This window comes from Harmonia axyridis, chromosome 5 (assembly GCF_914767665.1).
Source record: "Harmonia axyridis chromosome 5, icHarAxyr1.1, whole genome shotgun sequence".
Classification (NCBI taxonomy): domain Eukaryota; kingdom Metazoa; phylum Arthropoda; class Insecta; order Coleoptera; family Coccinellidae; genus Harmonia; species Harmonia axyridis.
In genome coordinates this window covers 8,530,029-8,551,861 of record NC_059505.1, presented here as the reverse complement: position 1 = coordinate 8,551,861, position 21,833 = coordinate 8,530,029, and the positions used below count along the sequence as shown (strand labels likewise).

Genomic DNA, 21,833 nt, shown 5'->3' with positions numbered 1-21,833 from the left:
TGGGGAAAAATAGAAAAGTGTTGCAAAGGAATGTTTTGTACAATCAATAAAATATGTTTCATTCAAAAATACATTTAATAACAAATATAACAATATATCTGCACTTTAAAGCTGCTTATTTAAAAGAAAACCTTTGATTATCAAAGGTACTGTTAAAATCAAACTATTGAAGTAAAAAAATATCTTTCATTCATTGAACTAATGCTAATATCAAAAGTAATAAGTCAAAATTTCCAGTCTAATAGTTTATCCAGATTCAATCCAGAAGTCTCAGAAGTAAAAGAGGCGATTTTTTTATCAAACTGTTCAAAATCCTGCGACTTTGTTATCACATTGTCCACAAATGTGAGAAACATGCTTGTGTCCGTAAACCACTTCAGAAATCTCCTCACACCTTTACTCTTGTATGATCTTATGAATGCCTCTTTCTAAATATAAAAATAATATATTAGAATATGCTAAAGTCAGTTGCTCAATTCAAATAGTTCAAAATAAAAGTAGGAGTATTTTTGTAAACTTAGGGATTTTAAATGTATTACATTGTTGAGGTTTTATTGTTGAAAATTGTGCTAGTACCAATTTTTGTGCATGATCTAGTGGCAAAACGCCACTGATACAATGTTGGTATTTTCCAATCAACAACAAAGTTTTGTTTTAACAGATTGAACGTATTGTACCAATCAATCATTGATTTAGATCACCTGATTTGGCATCCTTTATCATTGATTGAAATTCAAACATCTCTATCTTTTCCCTTGTGGTCATGTGACATGAGGCTCAATCTTTCTCTCTCTAATGTTGGAGTCAATGCTCTGCACTGCATGTTTTATTAGATATTAGATCAACAGAGCCACCATAGAAATAAGGCCTGAAGTTAAATATCTAGGAATAAATCAAGACAATTGGCTTATATGGAATGAACACATTGATATCACTTATGGTAAAGCACCAAAGACTTTGATAGCGTGCAGAAATCTAGCTCAAGACTTGAGGATGTGAACCTAAAATGCTGCGATGGACATTCAAAAAGGCTATCCTCATAATATCTCAGAAAAGTATAGGTAATGATCAAAAAAATTAATAATTAACCAATAACATCTCATCAGCAAATTCTCTGCTAACAAAATGTTTTTTGGAAAAACGGTTTTTCTATTATAACACTCTACACCTATATCAATACTACCTTATTGATGGTTCACCTTTTAATTTTGATCAATAAATAATTCACAAAATTTAGATACAAAATTAATACTGAATGAGCATGCAAAAGCTTTTCTCTCAGATTCAGTGTTTTTCTAATTTTCTTTTTCAATAATTGACTAATGGGATATATTGGACAATACAAAAGTATAATTCGAAAAAATCAATAAAAACTGTACCTGAAAATTGCCATTAACAATATAGTCTTTGTAATTCTTTAATACCACAGCAAACATATGTATGTAAGCATCTGTTAGGCGAAAAGAATGTTTATCTTCGTCGACTGGCACTGTTTTGGCTAGAGCAAGACTTTTTCGCCATGCTTTGAGCATTGATGTACTAAGGGCTTTGTCTTCATCGCCCTCTTCTTTCCATATACATTTTTCGTCCAAATCTACCACAATGCCCTTGAAAAAAGATATTCTCAATGAATTCTTAATCATTTCTAAAAAATTAGTATGTAATAGAGAACAAAATGGTTATATGCATTGTAGTATCTGGGAGTATAAAACAAAAATCACATTTGAATAATAGTTATTGATTATTTTAACTACAATATCAAAAACGTACCAGCAATTCATTATTTAAACACAAATAACTCATTTATACTCATTTTGAAAATTTGATCTCACAATTCAATGTGAATTCTCTTTCATTTATTCTAATAACCAAAAATTTGTTTAGTTTTTGACCAAAAATTCGATTATAGTGTTGCACAAATCTTTTTTTTTTTTTTTAAGAATTATGATTATTCAAAATTCTAAGTCGCATATCTTTATCCATTACATGAATCCAAGAAATATTTGAGATTAATTTATAAATGGATCAATGTAAACAAACTAAATGACTGATGGCGTTCCTCTGTATATGTATAGGTGGCACTTATGCCAATTTTAAAACAAAAAGAACTTTGATAATTCCGTTAAAAAGGTATGTTGAATAATCGATTCCTAGTACTTTCTTAAGTGATTGTATGTTATTTATTATTACATAAAGCTCCAAGATATTTATTTTTTATTGATTGTGAATACTAGGATTTTACCTCAATGACGTTTAATTTTTTTAACTGAAACAATGTAGCAAATTCAATTGATGAACTAAAATTAAGAAAACTTACATGTTCAATATCATGCTTATTCAGGACTTCAACTGAAAGTATACCACAAATGATTGGTGTTGGGGCCTCGACAAATTCCCATAAAGATTGTGGCAGCACTGGTATGAATGAATGGGGCCAGGTGAATGGATAAATGATAGTTTGTAAAGCTTCAACACATGATGATAATTTACTGCAAAAAATTTGAATACCATAAAAATGAAAGAATGAATTTTGAAAATAAATATCCCAATAAGCAAGAAGATTTATTCACCTCAAGAGGCAACTGATGAGTATTACTTTTCTTTCTAGTAAGAGTGATGCAAATATTTTCTGTAAGATTTCATTTGGAAGCTCATGCAAATCTTTCAGGTCTGAGTTCTCATAAATTGGGTCCTCATGGACATTCAATACTATTTCATTTTCATCAAATTCGTCATAGTAATGAATGTATTCATTTACAATACTGCTGTTTGACATTTCTTTCTTACGTTTGGTTAATGATTCATAATCTCCGTTATCATTAACTATCACAAAACTGCTTTCAATTGAATCTTCTAGAGAATTTCTATTTACACTATCTTCTACTTCTTTACTCTTTCGGTTGTCTCTGATATCAACATTATCAGTGATACAACTTTCATCTTCCTCTATTATGTTTGCATAATTTTCCTTATTTCTTCCACATCCTGTATTTGATGTACTATCAACTAACTTTATCCTAATTTCCTCACCTGGCTGTGGGAATTTCTTGAAATAAAAAGCTTCAAGTAGGTCATTTCTATGTTTCTCTGAGATTCCATGTCGAGATTCTAATTCAATCAAAATTTTTCTGTAGAATCTTGGGGACTTATGTCTACTTAAAATACAATATGCTATAGGAAGACATTTATTGCTTCCTTCAGGTACCACTCTGCGGCAATAGCCAAAAGTTCTTTCTCCTTTATCATTCGTTATCACTAAGGAATAGCACTGAGCATTTAACGTTTTATCTAGAGGACCACAGGCTGCGTCTGGAAAGCAAAGGTCTTCTATCTTATGAGGAACTTCAACCTGGAATTAAACAAAATATTAACACTATGGTCACAAAATAAGTTCTAGGTCATTCTATAAAATTATTTCCCAAGAGAATATTTTGAAAGCTATTTATCAAAAACGTACCAGTAATTGATAATTTGCAAATATGTTCCAACACAAGTTTGATCAACTGTTATCAGTCAATAAGTTTGTTTCTAATATCCCATTTTGTTTGTTTTCATTTCATTTTATAATACAAAAAAAAGAGTGTTGTCTTAAATTTTGTATAAAAAATGGGATTTTTAGTGCCGAAGTACATAATTTGTCGAGACTAGATTCATGGAAAGAAATTAATGATGTTCATTTACTCTTTATACTCACATTATAAGGATATTTGAACTTAATTCTTCTCACATCAGCATTCCATTCAACAATTAGGCAACAATCAAACAAAGTACTTTTCTTCGACTGAGGCCTGATTTTCGCGTACACTGAAACATTTCTGACATAAGTTCTGAATTTGTCCACAGTAGGATCATCCGTAGACATTTTTCTGTCAGACGAACTTCTTTCCCAAATGCTGGTTGAACCTGTCTCATTTGGATCGAAACTATCGTCCATTTCCTTACTTATGACTTTATTACTTTCATTTTCGTCATTTATTTTCTCAGGTACTTGAATCTTTTCGTTGTGGACTTTATTGAGATCAACGTTTTTTGAGTTTTCGTTTGGAATATCATTTTTATCATTTGTTGTTAAAGTAGTGTCCTCTGGTTTTATATTCGCCTTCGTTTCAAATGTATCAATGAGTTGCCTGATGTTAACAGTTCCTGCAAATGTTTTTTCTATATCGTCCATAGGTGTAGATGAGGCAGATTCAGAAGTGAAAGATGATAGAGAAGATATCTCAGATGATGGGCCCTAGAGGAAAATTGTCAATTAGAAAATAAGAAGAGGTTTATTTTAAATGAAACATAAATAATTATGAAATCATGTATTAGCTACAATTTGTTTTATTTTCTAGTACTAAAATATTAAAAAAAGGTGTTATTTTACTACACTGTATCATTTGAATTCATTAATTGAATTAAGTTCAAATATGCAAGCACTCAAATCATCTAATTCGTCAAGAAAGCCAATAATTTCTGCAAAATAAGAATAGATAAATGCAAGTGAACTCATATGTACTTACTAATTGTTTGTCCATTGTACCTCAATGATGCTTTGTAGATGGAATTGCGCATATACTAATTACTGATGAAGCTTTTAAAGCATTTGTATGTTAAAATTTTTTAACACCTTAAATAAGTCAATTGAATAGTATTCTTCACTGTAGATGTATAACAATGCAAAATTTGTAATTATGTGATTTTTCTTTTGCAAATTATTTAAAGCTTTGAAATGCTTATTACTACTTACTATTTTTTTATATCAAGTTAATGTTCGCAATTTATGTGAATAATAAGTTGAAAAACTACAAATTTTTGTTCAGAAGCTTGAAGCCAGAAAATTATTAGAATACTAACAAATTCTCAAGAAGCTTTTCATCAATTCATTGCTTCCATTAGGTAATTATTTCTAGAACTTATGACAAAATTATGACAAAGCCTTATTGATTAAACAGCATAATAAATAAAGCTCCTGGCTGAAATTTTAATTTAAAATTGTTAGTATATGCCCTTTAGCAATCTACAATTAGTTTATAATTAAAAGTATCATGGGTAAATGAGACATGCTTCATGCTGTAAAAAAAATCTATTTTCATGTAAATAGTCTTACACAATAATAATTACAAAATAGGATAAAATAATTCACTGAATTAAGAGAGATTCTTTATAAAAAGATGACACAAAAGATCTAAAATGGCCGATGTGAACAAATTTCAATGAAATGGTTTAAATGAAAAAATACAACATTAAAATATTATTGGTGGGTTCTTGAAGACATTCATTTACGCAGATAATTTTTTATAATTTATTTTTTAACTAATAAGGTTTTGCATTGATTCATGACTTTGAATTTTTAGGGACGAATATCGCTCAAGAACTGAGTATAATTTTTATTGGTTGTTCTAATTGGTCATAATACGCACTGTCTTACTTAAATTCGGTTTCAGTGAGCTGCCAGTAAATTGAATAATGACTCCAACAACGATACCACGAAATAATGGATCTATTTTTAAAGCTATCAACATAAATGCTTTTGTGTATTCTTATTTCGCAGAAAAAACTATTTAGAGCAACAAAAGATTTTTTCAACTCACACCATGAATGGTTCTAATGTGCGGACCAATAAATTCATGAAATTAAGATCAAAAGACACGAACAATAATTATTTATCATGAATTTTATGCTACACTGATAAGTACTGAACAATATCGCAGAAATTTTTATCCTGTACGAGGTATATCAATAAAATGAAAGTATTATTAACCTTGGAAATGATTAACTCCAGAATTAGAAATAATTGTGTTGGATAAAATGAGACTTGGTGGAATGTCCATATCCGCTTAATATCTCTATATACGAAATCAATCTCAGAGCTCTGGTATTCAGAGATTTTTATGCTGGCTAAACCGGAATATCGTCCAAAAAGATCATTCAAAAAATTTAGACAAAGGTAATATCTACAATATCCTCCACATCAAAAATAAGAGTAACTCGCATATCCATTGTTACTGAAAATATGAATTTTCCCTTTTTCCCTTTTTTTTTGAATAAATTTCCAAATGAAAGTTGCAAAGACAATTTGGGGGGACCCAAAGTTGGGTCTCCCAAAATTGTGATCAACACTTTGATTTTAGTTTCAATTTGATTGTAAATTAGGGTTTGAGTGCACGTATAGAAAAACTTTGCTAATGGAAAAAGCAGAACAAGCCAGCTGATCTACTTGATAGATTTACAAAGCTAATAGATCAATTGAATTAATAGATCCAGAGTTGATAGATCGATTCAGAGAACTGGTGAATACATACAGAGTGAGATTTAAATACTTAAAAGTCATTCATCTCGGAACCCGATTGCACAATTTTTATAGATTTTGGCGACTAAGGATCTTGTGATATAGCCCATATTATTATTAGACGATATTTACATTGTTGTCAGATCTTTCCATTTTCCAGAATAATAATGAACTTTGTTATTTCAAATAGATCACTCTGTATAGTTTTTGCCTTTCGAAATCCTTGGAAAATACTGAATATTTTTCATGTGATGTTTTCTATACCTAAATGCCATAATTTGGGAGTTAGAGCTACATTTACATAATCTGAATGAATGAATTCGTTTAATTTGAATATTATTCAAATGTTTGTTTCATGTTAAAGGTATATCCACATTTGAGTAGTAGGAAAATTAGAAATTTTGGATAACACGCAGTAAAAGTGACTAAAGCAGATGCTCAAAATCTCAATTCGTTCTATTTCAGATATACGATTCATTGTAAATTTCAATAAACACCAACTAGACTAATCTATTGAAACATCAAAGTTGTTATTGTAGAACGGCCATCTGTTATATTTCAACTTCAAGACAATATAAATGTAGCTGTATAACTCTGAAATGATGTCATTATTGGTCATTTCATATGGATTTCGAAAGGCAAAAAATATACAGGGTGATCCATTCGAAAAAACAAGGTTCATTATTATTCCGGAAAAAGAGAAGATCTGACAGTAATGTAACTACCACCTTAATATCCTTGCATACCAAAACCTATAAAAACCGATGATCTGTTTCCAAGATAATTGAGGCGTTCCATACTTGATATATATTCCTGAAGATCAACCTACCTACAGATCGAAAAACATCCTACTTGAGGGGCAGTTATAGTACAGGGTGGGCAAATTTCGATGTTTTAGCACTACAACTTTTGAACCAGAGGAGATAGACAAAATCTGATACCCACTTCTCGATCTCTTTTTCTGGGAAACTAACAAGGGTAGTATTTATTTTTGGCCACCTTCTTTTGTTTTCGACTTAAAAGCGAAAATTGGAAAAATGGCGATATCGAAAAACATTAATATCTCCGCTAATACTGATGATAGAGCTCTGAAATTAAAACATTATACAGGCACTTTTTTACGTAGAATCCAGTGGCCTGCTCGTAATTCCAAAGAGTTTTTAATCACGAAGCTATGACCCAAAGTTATGTTTTTTCAAATGGGAACATTAGATTTTTGTGTCATTTTCTGGAAGCTTGATTTTTCCTGATTTCAAAAATATATAACATCGTATGATTCGGATCAATATAAATAATAGAAAATGACCAAAAACCTCTTTTCATCTAAGAGTCTCAATATTTCTATGGTTTCAATTGTTGATGTACACAGAAAAATTGAGCTTTCTATAACAAGAGCAGTGTCCTTCCGTCAATCTGATTATTTCTATGCTTTTCACTTATTTCTACAAAATTCGAATCTAGATATGTTTTATAAATTTTTTATCTAAAAATTGATTTGGAGATAACGGAGAAACCACAAGATCGAATTTTTCAATCGAAAGAGTTGTATTAAGATGCATGTATCAGGAGATTATTTACATAGGTCTCCAGAATCAATACGCACAAGTACCAATCCATTTTAAACAGCATATGAAACAATGCATATATGATTGAACTCAACAATTTAATTACGGAGGGGCAAACAAGAAATAATATTTAACCTAATAATGACAACAATTGCACAATGCACAGTCGACAACTCTTCTCGATATTTCAATAGATGAATATTTGAAACTGTGTTCAAGCTACCTAGAAAACTTTTTCCAAGTTCGTTTATCTTTTCGAAACTATTTGTATAAAATAAATATAGATTCGAATTTTGTAGAAATGAGTGAAAAGCATAGAAATAATCAGATTGACGGGAGGACACTGCTCTTGTTATAGAAAGGCTCATCAACAGTTGAAACCATAGAAATATTGAGACTCTTAAGTAAAAAAAGGTTTTTGACCATTTTCTGTTATTTATTTTGATACGAATCATACGATGTTATACATCTTTGAAATCAGGAAAAATTAAGCTTTCAGAAAATGGCACAAAAATCTAGTGTTCCCATTTGAAAAAACATAACTTTGGGTCATAGCTCCGTAATTAAAAACCCTTTTGAAAATACGAGCACGCCACTGGATTCTACGTAAAAAAGTGCCTGTATAATGTTTTAATTTCAGAGCTCTATCATCAGTATTAGCGGAGATATAAATGTTTTTCGATATCGCCATTTTTCCAATTTTCGCTTATAAGTCGAAAACAAAAGAAGGTGGCCAAAAATAAATACTACCCTTGTTAGTTTCTCAGAAAAAGAGATCGAGAGGTGGGTATCAGATTTTGTCTATCTCCTCTGGTTCAAAAGTTGTAGTGCTAAAACATCGAAATTTGCCCACCCTGTACAGTGACTCGATAAACCACAGTGGCGACAAGCGTGTTCTCGTTTTGATTGGCTGAGCCAAAATATGGCGGCTTTTTGTTTACATTCTCCATTTACCTGATTTTTAGGATCTATTCAAAATGTAAGGCCCATTTTATTTATAATTTAATTTTATTTAGTCACTGTAGTATTCTTCAGTTAAACAAATTTGTTCTACAAAAAAATCAAATACTTAATAGGCCCAATAATTTTGATTTTGACGTGTGTCAGGTCAGTTCAGTTCAGTCAATTGTATTCTTGAGTTCTATGGTTCAATTCGCCATTTTTAGGCTCAATTTGAACGAATTGTCGACATTTTAATTAAGTCACTATAAATTATAGTAGGTCCATAATATGATTGAGAATTTTTTCATGACATATGTACAATTAATGGTGATTCATACAAAACGAATATGATTTATTTTAGTTCTACAGTGACAGCAAGGAGAAGAATTAGCATCACATCACAGAATTTAGTCACAACGATTGAGTTATAAGGTGTAGTACTACACTGAACGATCGAGAATAGGATTTCCCAACGTTGATCGAGTTAACATGGAATTTCTGGGTCTGCTAAACCTGATCTTCATTTATTTTATCCTGCGGCGGCTTATCGAATGCAACTTTCGAATTCAATCAGGATTTAATAGCAAGTGAATATTGACGCAACGACTGGATTGGCCGGAAACAGTGACGTAATGACGAGAACATTGGATCTGTTGTGCGGCAAAGCTATTAAAGATTTTGTTTTGAAATACAAGTATTTGATCTTCCTGCCACTGTTGGTGTCTGGGTTCAAATCTTACATGATTAGGTTAAGTGTGTTTTGGTTTGTCCTTTGTACAATATTTAAAATTGAGTAGGTACTGAATTCACCTCTATACAGGATGTTCCATCATTGACGCTAAGGTCTATTACGGTTAGGCGCTGAAAATTTGGAATTTTCTTTTGACGTAGTATCATAGAGTCTATTAAAACTAAACCCTCCAATTTTTTGAAAATGCACAGGGTGTACCAGAAAAGTGTAAATGACCGAACAAAACAAAATGCTTAAAACTAACCTTTTTCGAGATATTTCGATTTAATAAATTGAAATGTTTTAGGAAATACCTGATAACTACGAAATCAAAGAATTTATTCATATGAAATTTTTAAAGTGTTAACTAGAAGAACGTAGTTAAGTATTGTATTTTTGATAATCATTGATAACTACTGTTTGTTCAAAATGAGACGATTCATTTATGACGTATTCAAACGTTAATATTGGGCTTATTCCAAATGTATACCCTGTATTTCATTAGGTGGAAATTTTTTTTCGGAAAATTCTCTACCATGTCAGATAATAAAATATACGGTGAGCTATTTGGAATGAGCTCAATATTCATGTTTGAATAAGTCATAAATGACTAGTCTTATTTTAAACACCCAGTAGAGTTCTCAATGATTATCAGAAAATCATCAGTACTCACCCCCGTTCTTCTAGTATTCACTCCCAAAATCTGATTCAAATTGATTCAATCATTTCGAAGTTATTAGGTTTTCCTAGGACATTGTCATTTATGAAAAATCTAAATATCTCAAAAACGGTTAGTTTTAGGCATATGAAACTTCGAAAAAACTTAAGGTTCATTTACTCCATGCAACCTGAGAATTTAATGAAAATTGGGTGTCCCAGAAGAAAAAACTTATGTTTGGTCATTTACACTTTTCTGGTAAACCCTGTGTATTTCCAAACAATTTGTTTATGAAGCTCATTGAAGGCACTAACCGATCGCCCCACAACATAAATTAACGTTATAAAAATCAAGTGAATTTCGTGAACATCTCACATAATGCTTCAACAAGTTACTATTGAAAAGTTTCGAATGAATTCTTAAGGAATCAAAATTAAAATATTTCATAAATATAAATTTTACATTTTTACTAACTTTAATAAAATCTGAAGAAGCTTCTGTGTAGCAAAAACATTGTAATTTATATAATTAAAAAGTGGGAATACAATAATTGTCATTTAATTTCGATTTTAATGAATTTGATTGGAATAAGATAAGTTAAGATATGATAGTTTTCAAAAACTTGTCATTTTGCCTAATTTCATCAAGTATAGACCGAATCAATTCAATTATTTAACTGTGATGTTTCGATTTTGTGAGAGCCTTGAGTGTGTAAAGAAATTAATTGTCCTCCCTCGTTTTATTATTGCATTTTTATTATTATATTTATGAGAGCAATTTAAACATAGAATTGAAATCGTTTAAAATTCAATTACTCCAATTAGTACAGATGGTAATCCTCGAGTGTATTCAAGTTTCAAATTAAACATACATATTTACATTATATTCACAGATTTAATTTCAGTGTGATATTCGATTCTACAGGTCAAGTTCATTGAGTAACAAAATGGAAATTCAATGCATTCGAAAGGCTCGAATGCCTTTTTATCCACGATAAATGAAATAATAGAATTTTGGACGAATTAGAACTAATTTGTTTTATACAAATAATATATTGATATATACAGATCATACAGGATGTTCCTAAATTGGGGGCACAAACGAGAATGAGAGGTTCTTTGGACAAGTTAAAAAAATCCTATAAAGACAGACCTACATTGTTTTCGAGATACAGGGAGTTGAAGTTTGAACTTTTTTTTAAATTATCCCAGGAACCTACCATTTTTGACTGAACCTATACCTATAATTCAGGAACAACCCCCCCGAAATTAGTACAATAAGTACAATCGAAAATGGTAGATTTCTTGGATCATTTCAAGAAGATAAAAGGCCCGCAAACGCTTTGTTTTCGAGATACAGGGTGTTGAAGTTTGAATTTTTTCTCATAGCATTTGCACAAGATATTCAACTCGTATTTGGTTATTGGTATAGATATTCCATCATGTTACATGCCAAATATACAGGGTGATATTTTTTCTTCCAATATTCATTTATTGATAAGCCACTGGAAGTTGAAAAAAATGGTAAAACGAAGCTCTGCTCTAATTCTAAACATTTTGGTTTTTGTAGTTTTGCTTCATCTGTTAACCGATTCAAAAAAAAATTCAAACGATTCTCTGAAAATCTTGAGGAAAATCTAAATAATCATAAAACTCCAATTTGTAGTCTAAGGTGAATCAATTCGTTATTAGTTTACTTTTGACTGATTAAATCAAACTTCTTTATTTTCAAAAGTGAAAGTGTTTTTATTTTTATAACACAACATTCCGAATTTTACGAATTCGTAATGAGATTCATTCCATGTATGGTGTTGCCGAGGGTCTTGCAAATGAAAATCAAGAGAATGTTCTCTAATATTCACAGAAACTGTATTCATTTCTACGAATGCAGGTAAACTGATGAAGCCTGTATTTCAAGAATTCAAATTATACATTTTCGTAAAGAATAAATAAAGGCTGACGAGAATTTATATGAAATTGCAGAATGCCATTTTCAAGAGGAATTTTCATTGAAAGTGTGGGGTGGATTTTTGTCGATAATTTCCTTGGTAGTTTCTTTGTACCGGTCGACATCAGTGGTTCACAAAAAAAAAAATTTCTGAATGAAAAAAGCCGGACTGTACCAGAAAAAATATCACCCTGTAGATTTTAATTAAAAATTGGCATATCACGTGCAGATGCTATCAGAAAAAACTCAAACTTCAACACCCCGTATCTCGATAACAAAATGTTAGTGGTCCCATGTTACAAGAATCTCTCATTTTCGTTTGTATCTCTAATTTAGAAACACTGTAAAAATTTTCCTTTTCTTTGTGGAATATTTCTCGATCTGAGTTTTGTGGTAAGGTTGAGATGGGAATAAAATGATTTCATTTAAATTTTTATAGTCGTACACTTTGTTAGAGTTCAAGAATTTGTTCAGTTACTTTTTCATGGAATTAAGTGCAGTAAGGAGGAATAAGGTTATGTTATTTTATGAAGACCAAATTAAATAATGATCAGTTAAAGTGAAACCGTCTAAGTAATACCCACCCAACCAGTTGAATATAATTCATTGAAAACAAAGAGAACAAAAACAACTTAACATTCCGCATTTCTTTCATACCTAGTGTAAATAAATCCACTTTGTGCTCCAGACAGAATATCGGATTCCTCCTTAGAATATCATATATGAAGAAACAAATACACCAAGTACACAACAACGCACAATAATTTTAAAACCGATTATTATTGTCAGTTACATTTCAGCGAGCGAACTTTTCAAACCAGAATCACCGGTTAAAAAACATACAAACTCAAAGAGAGCACTGTTCAAACTGATACTCGGATTTTTAGATAATTTACGCTCTTCACACGTGACTCACGATGGGTGATTCCTGAATCTCTCCTCCCATCATCATAGCACACAGTCGCCCATGGAAATCGTGCGTGTTTTGTCTTTGGCGCACTGTTTCCCTTGGGTTTACCAAAAGAAGAAAATAATTGAGGACGTCAGGTTTCAATCAGAACGACGGAGAAATGTTGGCTGATCGTGGGGAATTTTGCTCGATTGAAAGTACTTTAATGAAATATAAACACTGGCAAAATTAGGGGAAGGGATAAACAAGAGCGTAGATCTCTTTCTTTTTTCAAGAAAACGTTTACTTATTTTTGTAACATCAGAAAGAAAGGTTTGATAACGAAGTTTGAACCCAAAATTACTCTAAGCAATAGCATTTTTTTGATTCGATTGTTCCTAAATTGGAGGTACGAAGAAAAATGAAAAATTCCTTGAATAATTTCAAGAATAGATTGTCCTATACATGGGCCCGAAAATGCTTTGTTTTCGAGATACAGGGTGTTTCTTGTAATCCTACTATTTTGTGATGCATGTTTATCGAATATCTATTGTACTAGCCGGGTGCTAAATAAATTTTATCATTATTATTCTTATTATTATCATTTGAGGCAGGAATCTCGTATAAGCACAAATGTAATTGAAGATTTAGGAGTCTATTTCGATTCAAAAATGAGTTTTATCCCTCACATCCAATTCATCACTAATAAGGCTTCGAAAATGCTGGGTTTTGTTAAGAGATCAATGCAGGAATTCAATGATGTGAATGTATTGAAAACAGTTTACTGCTCGAATGTAAGAAGTATTTTAGAGTATTCAGCAGTGGTATGGGCGCCCTACTATGCTGTTCATAGACAAAGTATTGAAAGGGTACAGAGGAAAGTTCTAAAGTAGGTATTCAAAACTGGGATGTCAAAGTCATCCGAAAATTATAATCAAGAGATAATCGGACTACGATCTTTAGATTTGAGAAGAGATAACTTTATCATTATGCTTATTTTCAAACTTATCAATAACCTCATCGATTGTAATTATTTAATGAGCAGAATAAATCTCAACTGTAGTCCAGCGCTCCTAAGAACTCGAGAGGTTTTTCGCATTAGCTTTGCGCCAACAAATTATAGTGTCCACAGTCCATTATCTAGAGCTCTTCGCGTGTCCGTGAAGTTAGCACCCACTTTTTCGAAAATGAAGAATTTTTTTTTTGCGTTCGTTAGTAACTCGTTAGTAACTATTTGTAACACAAAAATTTTCGTTTGTACCTCAACGATACTGGTAGAAAACATCGCATTCCGCAAGGGTGCCAACTTCACGGGCACCCACTCTTTGATTTTTCTCGGAAAAAAATATTCAGTTAGGAAGTCCATCGTTAGTAACTATTTGTAACACAAAAATTTTCGTTTGTAACCTAACCTATAATGGAAAAATTACACCCCCAAAATGCGAAGTTGGCACCCACTTTTTCGAAAATGATGATTTTTACTTTTGCATTCGTTAGTAACTCGTTAGTAACTATTTGCAACACAAAAATTTTCGTTTGTACCTCAAGAAAACTGGTAGAAAAAAATTGTTATCCTCAAGAGTTTCAACTTCACGCACACCCACTTTTAGATTTTTCTCGGAAAAAAATATTCAGTTAAGAAGTCCATCGTTAGTAACTATTTATAACACAAAAATTTTCGTTTGTAACCTAACCTATGATGGAAAAATGACACCCCCAAAATGCGAAGTTAGCACCCACTTTTTCGAAAATGATGAATTTTTTTTTGCATTCGTTAGTAACTCGTTAGTAACTATTTGTAACATAAAAATTTTCGTTTGTAACCTAACCTATGGTGAAAAAATGACACCCCCAAAATGCGAAGTTGGCACCCACTTTTTCGGAAATGATGAATTTTTTTTTTGCATTCGTTAGTGATTCGTTAGTAACTATTTGTAACACCAAAATTTTCGTTTGTACCTCAAGAAAACTGGTAGAAAAAAATTGTTATCCACAAGAGTTCCAACTTCACGGACACCCACTTTTGGATTTTTCTCGGAAAAAAATATTCAGTTAAGAAGTCAATCGTTAGTAACTATTTGTAACACAAAAATTTTCGTTTTTAACCTAACCTATAAAGGAAAAATGACACCCCCAAAATGCGAAGTTGGCACCCACTTTTTCGAAAATGATAATTTTTATTTTTGCATTCGTTAGTAACTCTTTATTAACTATTTGTAACACCAAAATTTTCGTTTGTAACCTAACCTATGATGGAAAAATGACACCCTCAAAATGCGAAGTTAGCACCCACATTTTCGAAAATGAAGAAATTTTTTTTCGCATTCGTTAGTAAATCGTTAGTACATGTTTGTAACACCAAAATTTTCGTTTGTAACCTAACCTATGATAGAATAATGACACCCCCAAAATGCGAAGTTAGCACCCACATTTTCGAAAATAAAGAAATATTTTTTTGGATTCGTTAGTAACTCATTATTAACTATTTGTGACACAAAAAAGAATCGTCTGTAACAGAATCCAGAATTCTTAATGTTTTTCATGAATCTCATTACATGTCTAGTATTAATTCCCCTTTATTTTCATCAGATTCAAAACTCATATAATACGTTCCATATTTCAAAGTTTCTCATTGAACTGAAGGCTTTTCCAATGCGCATGATAAATCGTTGTTAAATTAAGCTGTCCGAACTTTTACGAGACCGGCGTACTTCAAATTCAGAAGCCATTTTGTCATGCGCAGTTGATCTGTCTATATCACAATTGGTAAATGAACTCTTAACAAGCACTACGCAGGCCCTGCTTTATGGCATCGAGTATTAGAAGAAATGAGATGGGAACACATGAGAGATGAGAACACAAGAGGAACAGCTGATAGTTTTCTAACTGCGTAAACATCTTAGATTATTTACACCAAGATAGAGCATAGTGAGAGAGAAAACGTGGCCGAAATAAGATAGCAATATGTTTATTATTTTCGTCAAAATCAAAACACATTCCCGCAGCTCCCTATTGGTGGCTTTCTACCACGTGACCTGGACGTGCGAATGAATTTCATTATGGCCGCCTTCTTTGACAGCTGATGCTTAGGTGCAACAAGTTCAAACTCATCGTTTTGAGTTAACCAAGTGATTTTTGTAGTGAAAACGAGGTTGGACAATAATTATTTGCTGTATTAAGCTGAAAAATGGTTAATTCCTGTGTGATATGTAAAAAAAGCACCAGTAAAGACTGCGGGCGATCCATACATCGGTAAGTAAACACAACAAATAATAATTTACCATAGGCGTAGCTAGGAATACCTAGCTCTCAATATAAGCATATTGTAAACTTATTTTAAAATTTGATTTGGATAATATGAACATCTAAATATAATATTTCTAATTTCAGTTCCAGTAGCACATCTCCAGATGAAAGGCCTGTGACTCCAGAACCATTAGATACTAATAAGCTAGGTAGTGTCAGGGAATCCTCAAAACTGAGTAATTCTGAACTATCCAGAACTTTAACAGCTAGTGATTTGTCTGCTACACTGACTACTTCAGATTTATCTGCTACATTGACTGCTTCAGATTTATCTGATACATTAACCGCTTCAGATTTATCTGCTTTTTTGACCGATACAGAATCCTCTGGTGCTTTGACAGTTTCAGAATTGTCCGGTACTATGACAGCTTCAGAATCGTCAAGCAACTTGGTATCCTCGGAAGTATTAACAGTAGCACATCCAACTACGTAAGTTTTACTTAATTTTATATTTATAATATTGCAAAATATATTCTGGTTCATTATATAAAACCTTCTTATTTCAGTTCTGAAGCTAAAAGTTCTGTACCAAGACCAAGAAAAAGAAAATGTTTTGTTGGTGATGTAAGGGATGAAGATTTCAGGACACCAAAACAAGGAAAATTTGCCTTCTCCCTTGCTAAACGAAAAATTGCAGAACAGAAAAAGAAACTGAAAGCATTGAGGATGAAGAACAGAAGACTGCAACAGAAAATTTCAGATATTTCAGGACTACTGAATAATTTGAGGGAAATGAACCTTATATCCGATAATGCTCAAGATTATATAGAGGTAAGTAAGATTCAGCTTTGCATATATTTGTGGAATGTAATTATTTTCAATATTTCAGGCATCGTTACCAGGTCCTAGTAGAGATATGGTAAATAGACTCATAAGGGGATCAAAAAATCAGAAATTTACACCTTCTCTACGAGCATTTGCCCTATCATTACATTTTTACTCGCCTAGGGCCTATAATTATGTTAGGGAAAAATTCAATAATTCACTTCCACACCCAAAGACTATTTCTAAGTGGTATCAGACCATCGATGGAACTCCTGGCTTCACAACTGAAGCCCTCAGTGCATTGAAGAACAAAGTGCAGCAGTCTGCGGGAGAACAAATTTATTGCAATCTGGTGATTGACGAGATGGCCATTAGAAAAAAAATCGAATTTATTGCTGGTAAATTTTATGGATCAATAAGTTTTGGAGAAAAACCTGAAGTGGATACTTTACCAGAAGCTAAGGAAGCACTTGTGTTTTTAGTTACCTGCATCAATGGTCACTGGAAAATTCCAGTAGGCTATTTTTTGATAGATGGATTATCAAGCAGAGAAAGAGCCAATTTGGTAATTAACTGTCTGGAGTTTTTGAATGAAGTAAATTTGAGAATAACTTCTGTTACTTTTGATGGAGCAGCTTCGAATTTGAATATGGCGAGTCATTTGGGTGCTGATTTTTCGAATCCTCAATCATTGAAGACTCACTTTGAACATCCAGTCACCAAAGAGAAGGTATTAATTTTTCTTGACCCTTGTCACATGCTCAAACTCTTGAGGAATTGTTTAGGAGACAGTAAGATTTTGAAAACAAAAAATGATAAATTAATCAAATGGACCTATCTTGAAGAACTTGTGAATCTCCAAGACACAGAAGGATTGAATGCAGCAACGAAGATAAGAAAACGTCATTTACATTTTGTGAAAGAAAAAATGAGAGTGAAGATTGCTGCGCAGACATTCAGCAGGAGTGTGTCGGATGCTCTTAAATTCCTTGAGTTTGATTTGAAATTGACAAATTTTAAAGGTGCTGAAGAGACTGCAAATTTCTGTCTCTTAGTTAATGATTTATTTGACATCTTGAACTCAAGAAATAAATTCTCTCCATATACATATAAGAGGGCATTATCTTTTGAAAACATTGATTTATACGTGGAAAGGTTTTCTGAAGCAAAAGAATACTTCATGGAACTGACTTTGAATGGAACACCAGTATTATCTTCAAGAAGGAAAACAGGGTTTCTAGGGTTTTTAATATGTATGGAGAGTCTTGAGGAAATATTTAGAATGTATGTGGTGTCAAAAAAATTAGACTTTTTATTGACCTATAAGTTCTCTCAAGACCATCTGGAGGTATTTTTTGGTGCTATCAGGAGTCTGAATGGATACAACAACAATCCCACAGCCAGACAATTTCAGTCAGCATATAAAAAGTTGTTGATAGCAAGGGAAGTGAGAGGTGCTGATTCTGGAAATGTTGTTAATTTGGACAATACATCAATTCTTCATGTTTCGTCATATAAAAAAATAACAATAAATGATCATAAGGAGGACTTGGAGGAGACTGAAGAGTATAAAAATTTGTGTGCAGCGTTAAATGATCATGATTACTTTGGTTCTTCAGGATGGCAATTATCTTCATATATACAGGATGTTTTAATTTATATAGCAGGATTCGTTGTCAAGTCATTGAAAAAATGTATCACTTGCTCAAAATGTCTTGATATGTTGGAGACTTGTGAAACATATTCATTTCTACAGAAAAGAAAAACGTATGGCAATTTATTCAAGGCATCCAAATTTGTCATTAAGATATGCACACAAGCAGAAAAAACAATAAGATATATGATTTCTAACAACCCTAATATTTTGAGTACAAAGTCTGAAAATTTAATCAATAAGTTGATTCATAATTGTATTGTCTGTTTACCAGATGATGTTTTGAATGCATTTGGCAATCATGTATTTGATGAAGGGTTTCTAGAAAGTCATGAATTGCCTTTGATAAAACTGATATTGAAAAGATATTTCACTATAAGAATTCACCACGAGACAAGAAAAATGAGCGATCAAGTGGTGAATCGAGTAAGAAGCATGCTCACACATCTGATTTTGTATCAGAATCAATAAGTTTTTTTTTTATCTTTACAATTGTTAGTTTTAAGTTTTAGGGTGATCAGGGTGTATAAAACACTCTTTTTTGATTGTGTACTTTTCGATCCTGTTTGGATTCAATTACCAAGGACTATAGCAGTAGTAGATATGGATTCTTAGTTATTTTATTATAAACATTTCTGAAGAATCGATTATCAGTATATTTTAGTTACCTATCGTATTTCTTCAAATCATTATTGTAAAAATCATTTATTTTATGTTACATGTTATTTTTTATGGAAGTTATTAATACATCCTTGCTTGATAATCAATCCTGATTATGCAGGCTTTCAAGTTTCAATTGCTATTCCACTATAAATACTGATTCTCCGTCCATTCCATTGCAAAACTCACAAAATTCCAATCATCTATCTTATATAGTGGAACAAAACTATACATTCATAATATCATTTGCTCTCAAAGGTGCAGGTAATGGATGGACAAGGTTTCAGTAAGTAAGTAAGGCCTATTACAGCATTAATGAGAACTGATATGATTATACTTCACACTTGATGTAAAACTGACCTATCTAATACATTTTCATGTCGAACTGGATCAATAAATTTATTGTTATTTTTGTTATTCAATTTAACATAGTATTCAGGTGTAATACCCTTAAATTTCAAACCTTTGCAGTCAAATGAGCTCCATTTGTAATAACATGGTGGTCCCCAATAAAAATCTGGACTCACCTCAGAACAAGATATCAAGCTGTGTTAAAATCCAAATTTAGATACAGCATCATCTTGTATGGTAATAACCTACCATGCAGCCTTATTGAAAAGTGACCTGAATAGATGTATTCGATATAATAGGATTGTTAATAAAATCATTGATAATGATATAACATTCAATTGTATAGGTATTTGTAATTATTAAAACCAGAACAACAATATTTGAATATCATATTTGCTATTTCAAATCTCTTTTCATATTGAATATTTTTTCGAATCGAAAATATGCCTGCACTATAAAAATTCTGCGTATAACAATGATTTAGAATAAGATGAAAACATCGGGAAGGTTAACAAAATTCATAAAAATAATGACATTAATTATGCATCCAATGAAATAATAATTAAAGATTCGATAACCTTTGAAGGATTTATTTCTATTCTTAACAAATTTTTAGATCCACGCCACTGACTTCTATTTACGACAACACACTTTGTTTGTAAACAAACAGTGTTTATTATGGGAACAAAACATTCAGTTCATCTAGTAAGGGATTGCTCCATCTTGTTGTAAATAATCTAAGGTAAACATAACCTGAAAATATACGTAATAAATAGTGCCGAAGCGAAAATAATATCTTTCACCGAGTTAATATTACTATTCGTTCATCAAAACCGAAGGTAAGTTAGTATTATTAGCTTTATTCGATCTTACTGGATTCGAATTCAATTTTAGATGCCACGAAGTGCTGCAATTGATCCTGAAGAATTACTCAAAATTTTGCAAGAACATAAGACAGAAATTCAACAGTCTCTAGGTAAAACGACAGCAAATATTTGGAAACGTTTGAGTAAATTGAGTGGCGATAAAATTTCCCCTAGAGCAATCTATACTGTTGTCAAATGTAATAGATACAATTGCCGAGATCTCATAGAAATTAAGGAACAAGTTGTTGAATCTGAAGATCGGAAATCTCTTGAACACGACAATGTTCTCGTAGAAGATGAGTACCTATCTGAAAATTATTTTTCAGTACCTGCCAATTTATGGCAACAATGTTTTGATGAGATCCGATTGTCTCTCAGACCTGTATGGACTGACATATTTTTTGAACTGATAACCAAAAACCTGGACACTGAATGTATATGGATGTTCAAAAAACACAAAATTGGTAGCGAGAATATTTTTTTTAAATTCGAAGCTTATTGTGCGGAGTGTAAAGGTTCATTTAAGGGTTGGTGTGTCGATCCCTCAAATAAAACCAATGAACAAGAACTGAAATTTTTTTATGAAATGAGTAATGTAAAACTCATCCAACATAACTATCAAATGAAAAGACCATTGAAGGGCACTAGAAGAAATGAAATCGGTAAAACTTCGAGCGAAGGAAAATTCGCGATAAATTGGAGAAGGGAACAAGCTATCAATGGAAATGCTAAGCGGAATAGAACATTATACTCCTTAAATGTCTTGCGGAAGACTAGAGAACAGTTCAAAAAAAAAATGAGTTCTCTAATATTTTTCGAGAAGCTGTAAGTATTCCTGAATCTTTTCAATATTTGAAATATGAAAACACATTAAATTCAGCAATTCGTAAGATAGGTTTGGATGATTTTTTCGTCATGTATTGGACACCTTCTCAAACAATTACCTTCAATATTTATGTAAAAAAAAGAAGTACAGTTTATATAGACGCTACCGGTTCATTGGTGAAAAAGATTCCGAAGCCTCACGGACAAACATCGGGTAATTTATTTCTATATCAGTGTGTTATACACATGGGAACGGAAGGTGGACAAATTCCTGTTTGCCAGATGCTATCTGAGTGCCACAATACTAACCATATTAGCTACTGGTTGACAGAATGGATGACGGAGTGTAAAACTCCATTCTGTGTGATATCTGATCATTCTTTGGCCTTATTAGGTGCAAT

General features: G+C 31.9%; 1 protein-coding gene across 3 annotated transcripts in view; it reads right to left on the bottom strand.

Moving 5' to 3' along the window:
• Positions 1-56: 56 nt before the first annotated feature.
• LOC123680457 overlaps positions 57-21,833 on the bottom strand; it is a 79,157-nt gene continuing 57,380 nt past the window's right edge. For all 3 annotated transcript variants that reach the window (XM_045618365.1, XM_045618366.1, XM_045618367.1), the window contains 5 exons: positions 3,695-4,234; positions 2,571-3,349; positions 2,318-2,489; positions 1,380-1,607; positions 57-428 (listed from right to left, as the gene is read on the bottom strand). In XM_045618365.1, coding sequence (XP_045474321.1) covers positions 225-428; positions 1,380-1,607; positions 2,318-2,489; positions 2,571-3,349; positions 3,695-4,234 — 1,923 coding nt within the window. In that variant the 3' untranslated portion in view covers positions 57-224. The remainder of the gene's footprint in view (positions 429-1,379; positions 1,608-2,317; positions 2,490-2,570; positions 3,350-3,694; positions 4,235-21,833) is intronic.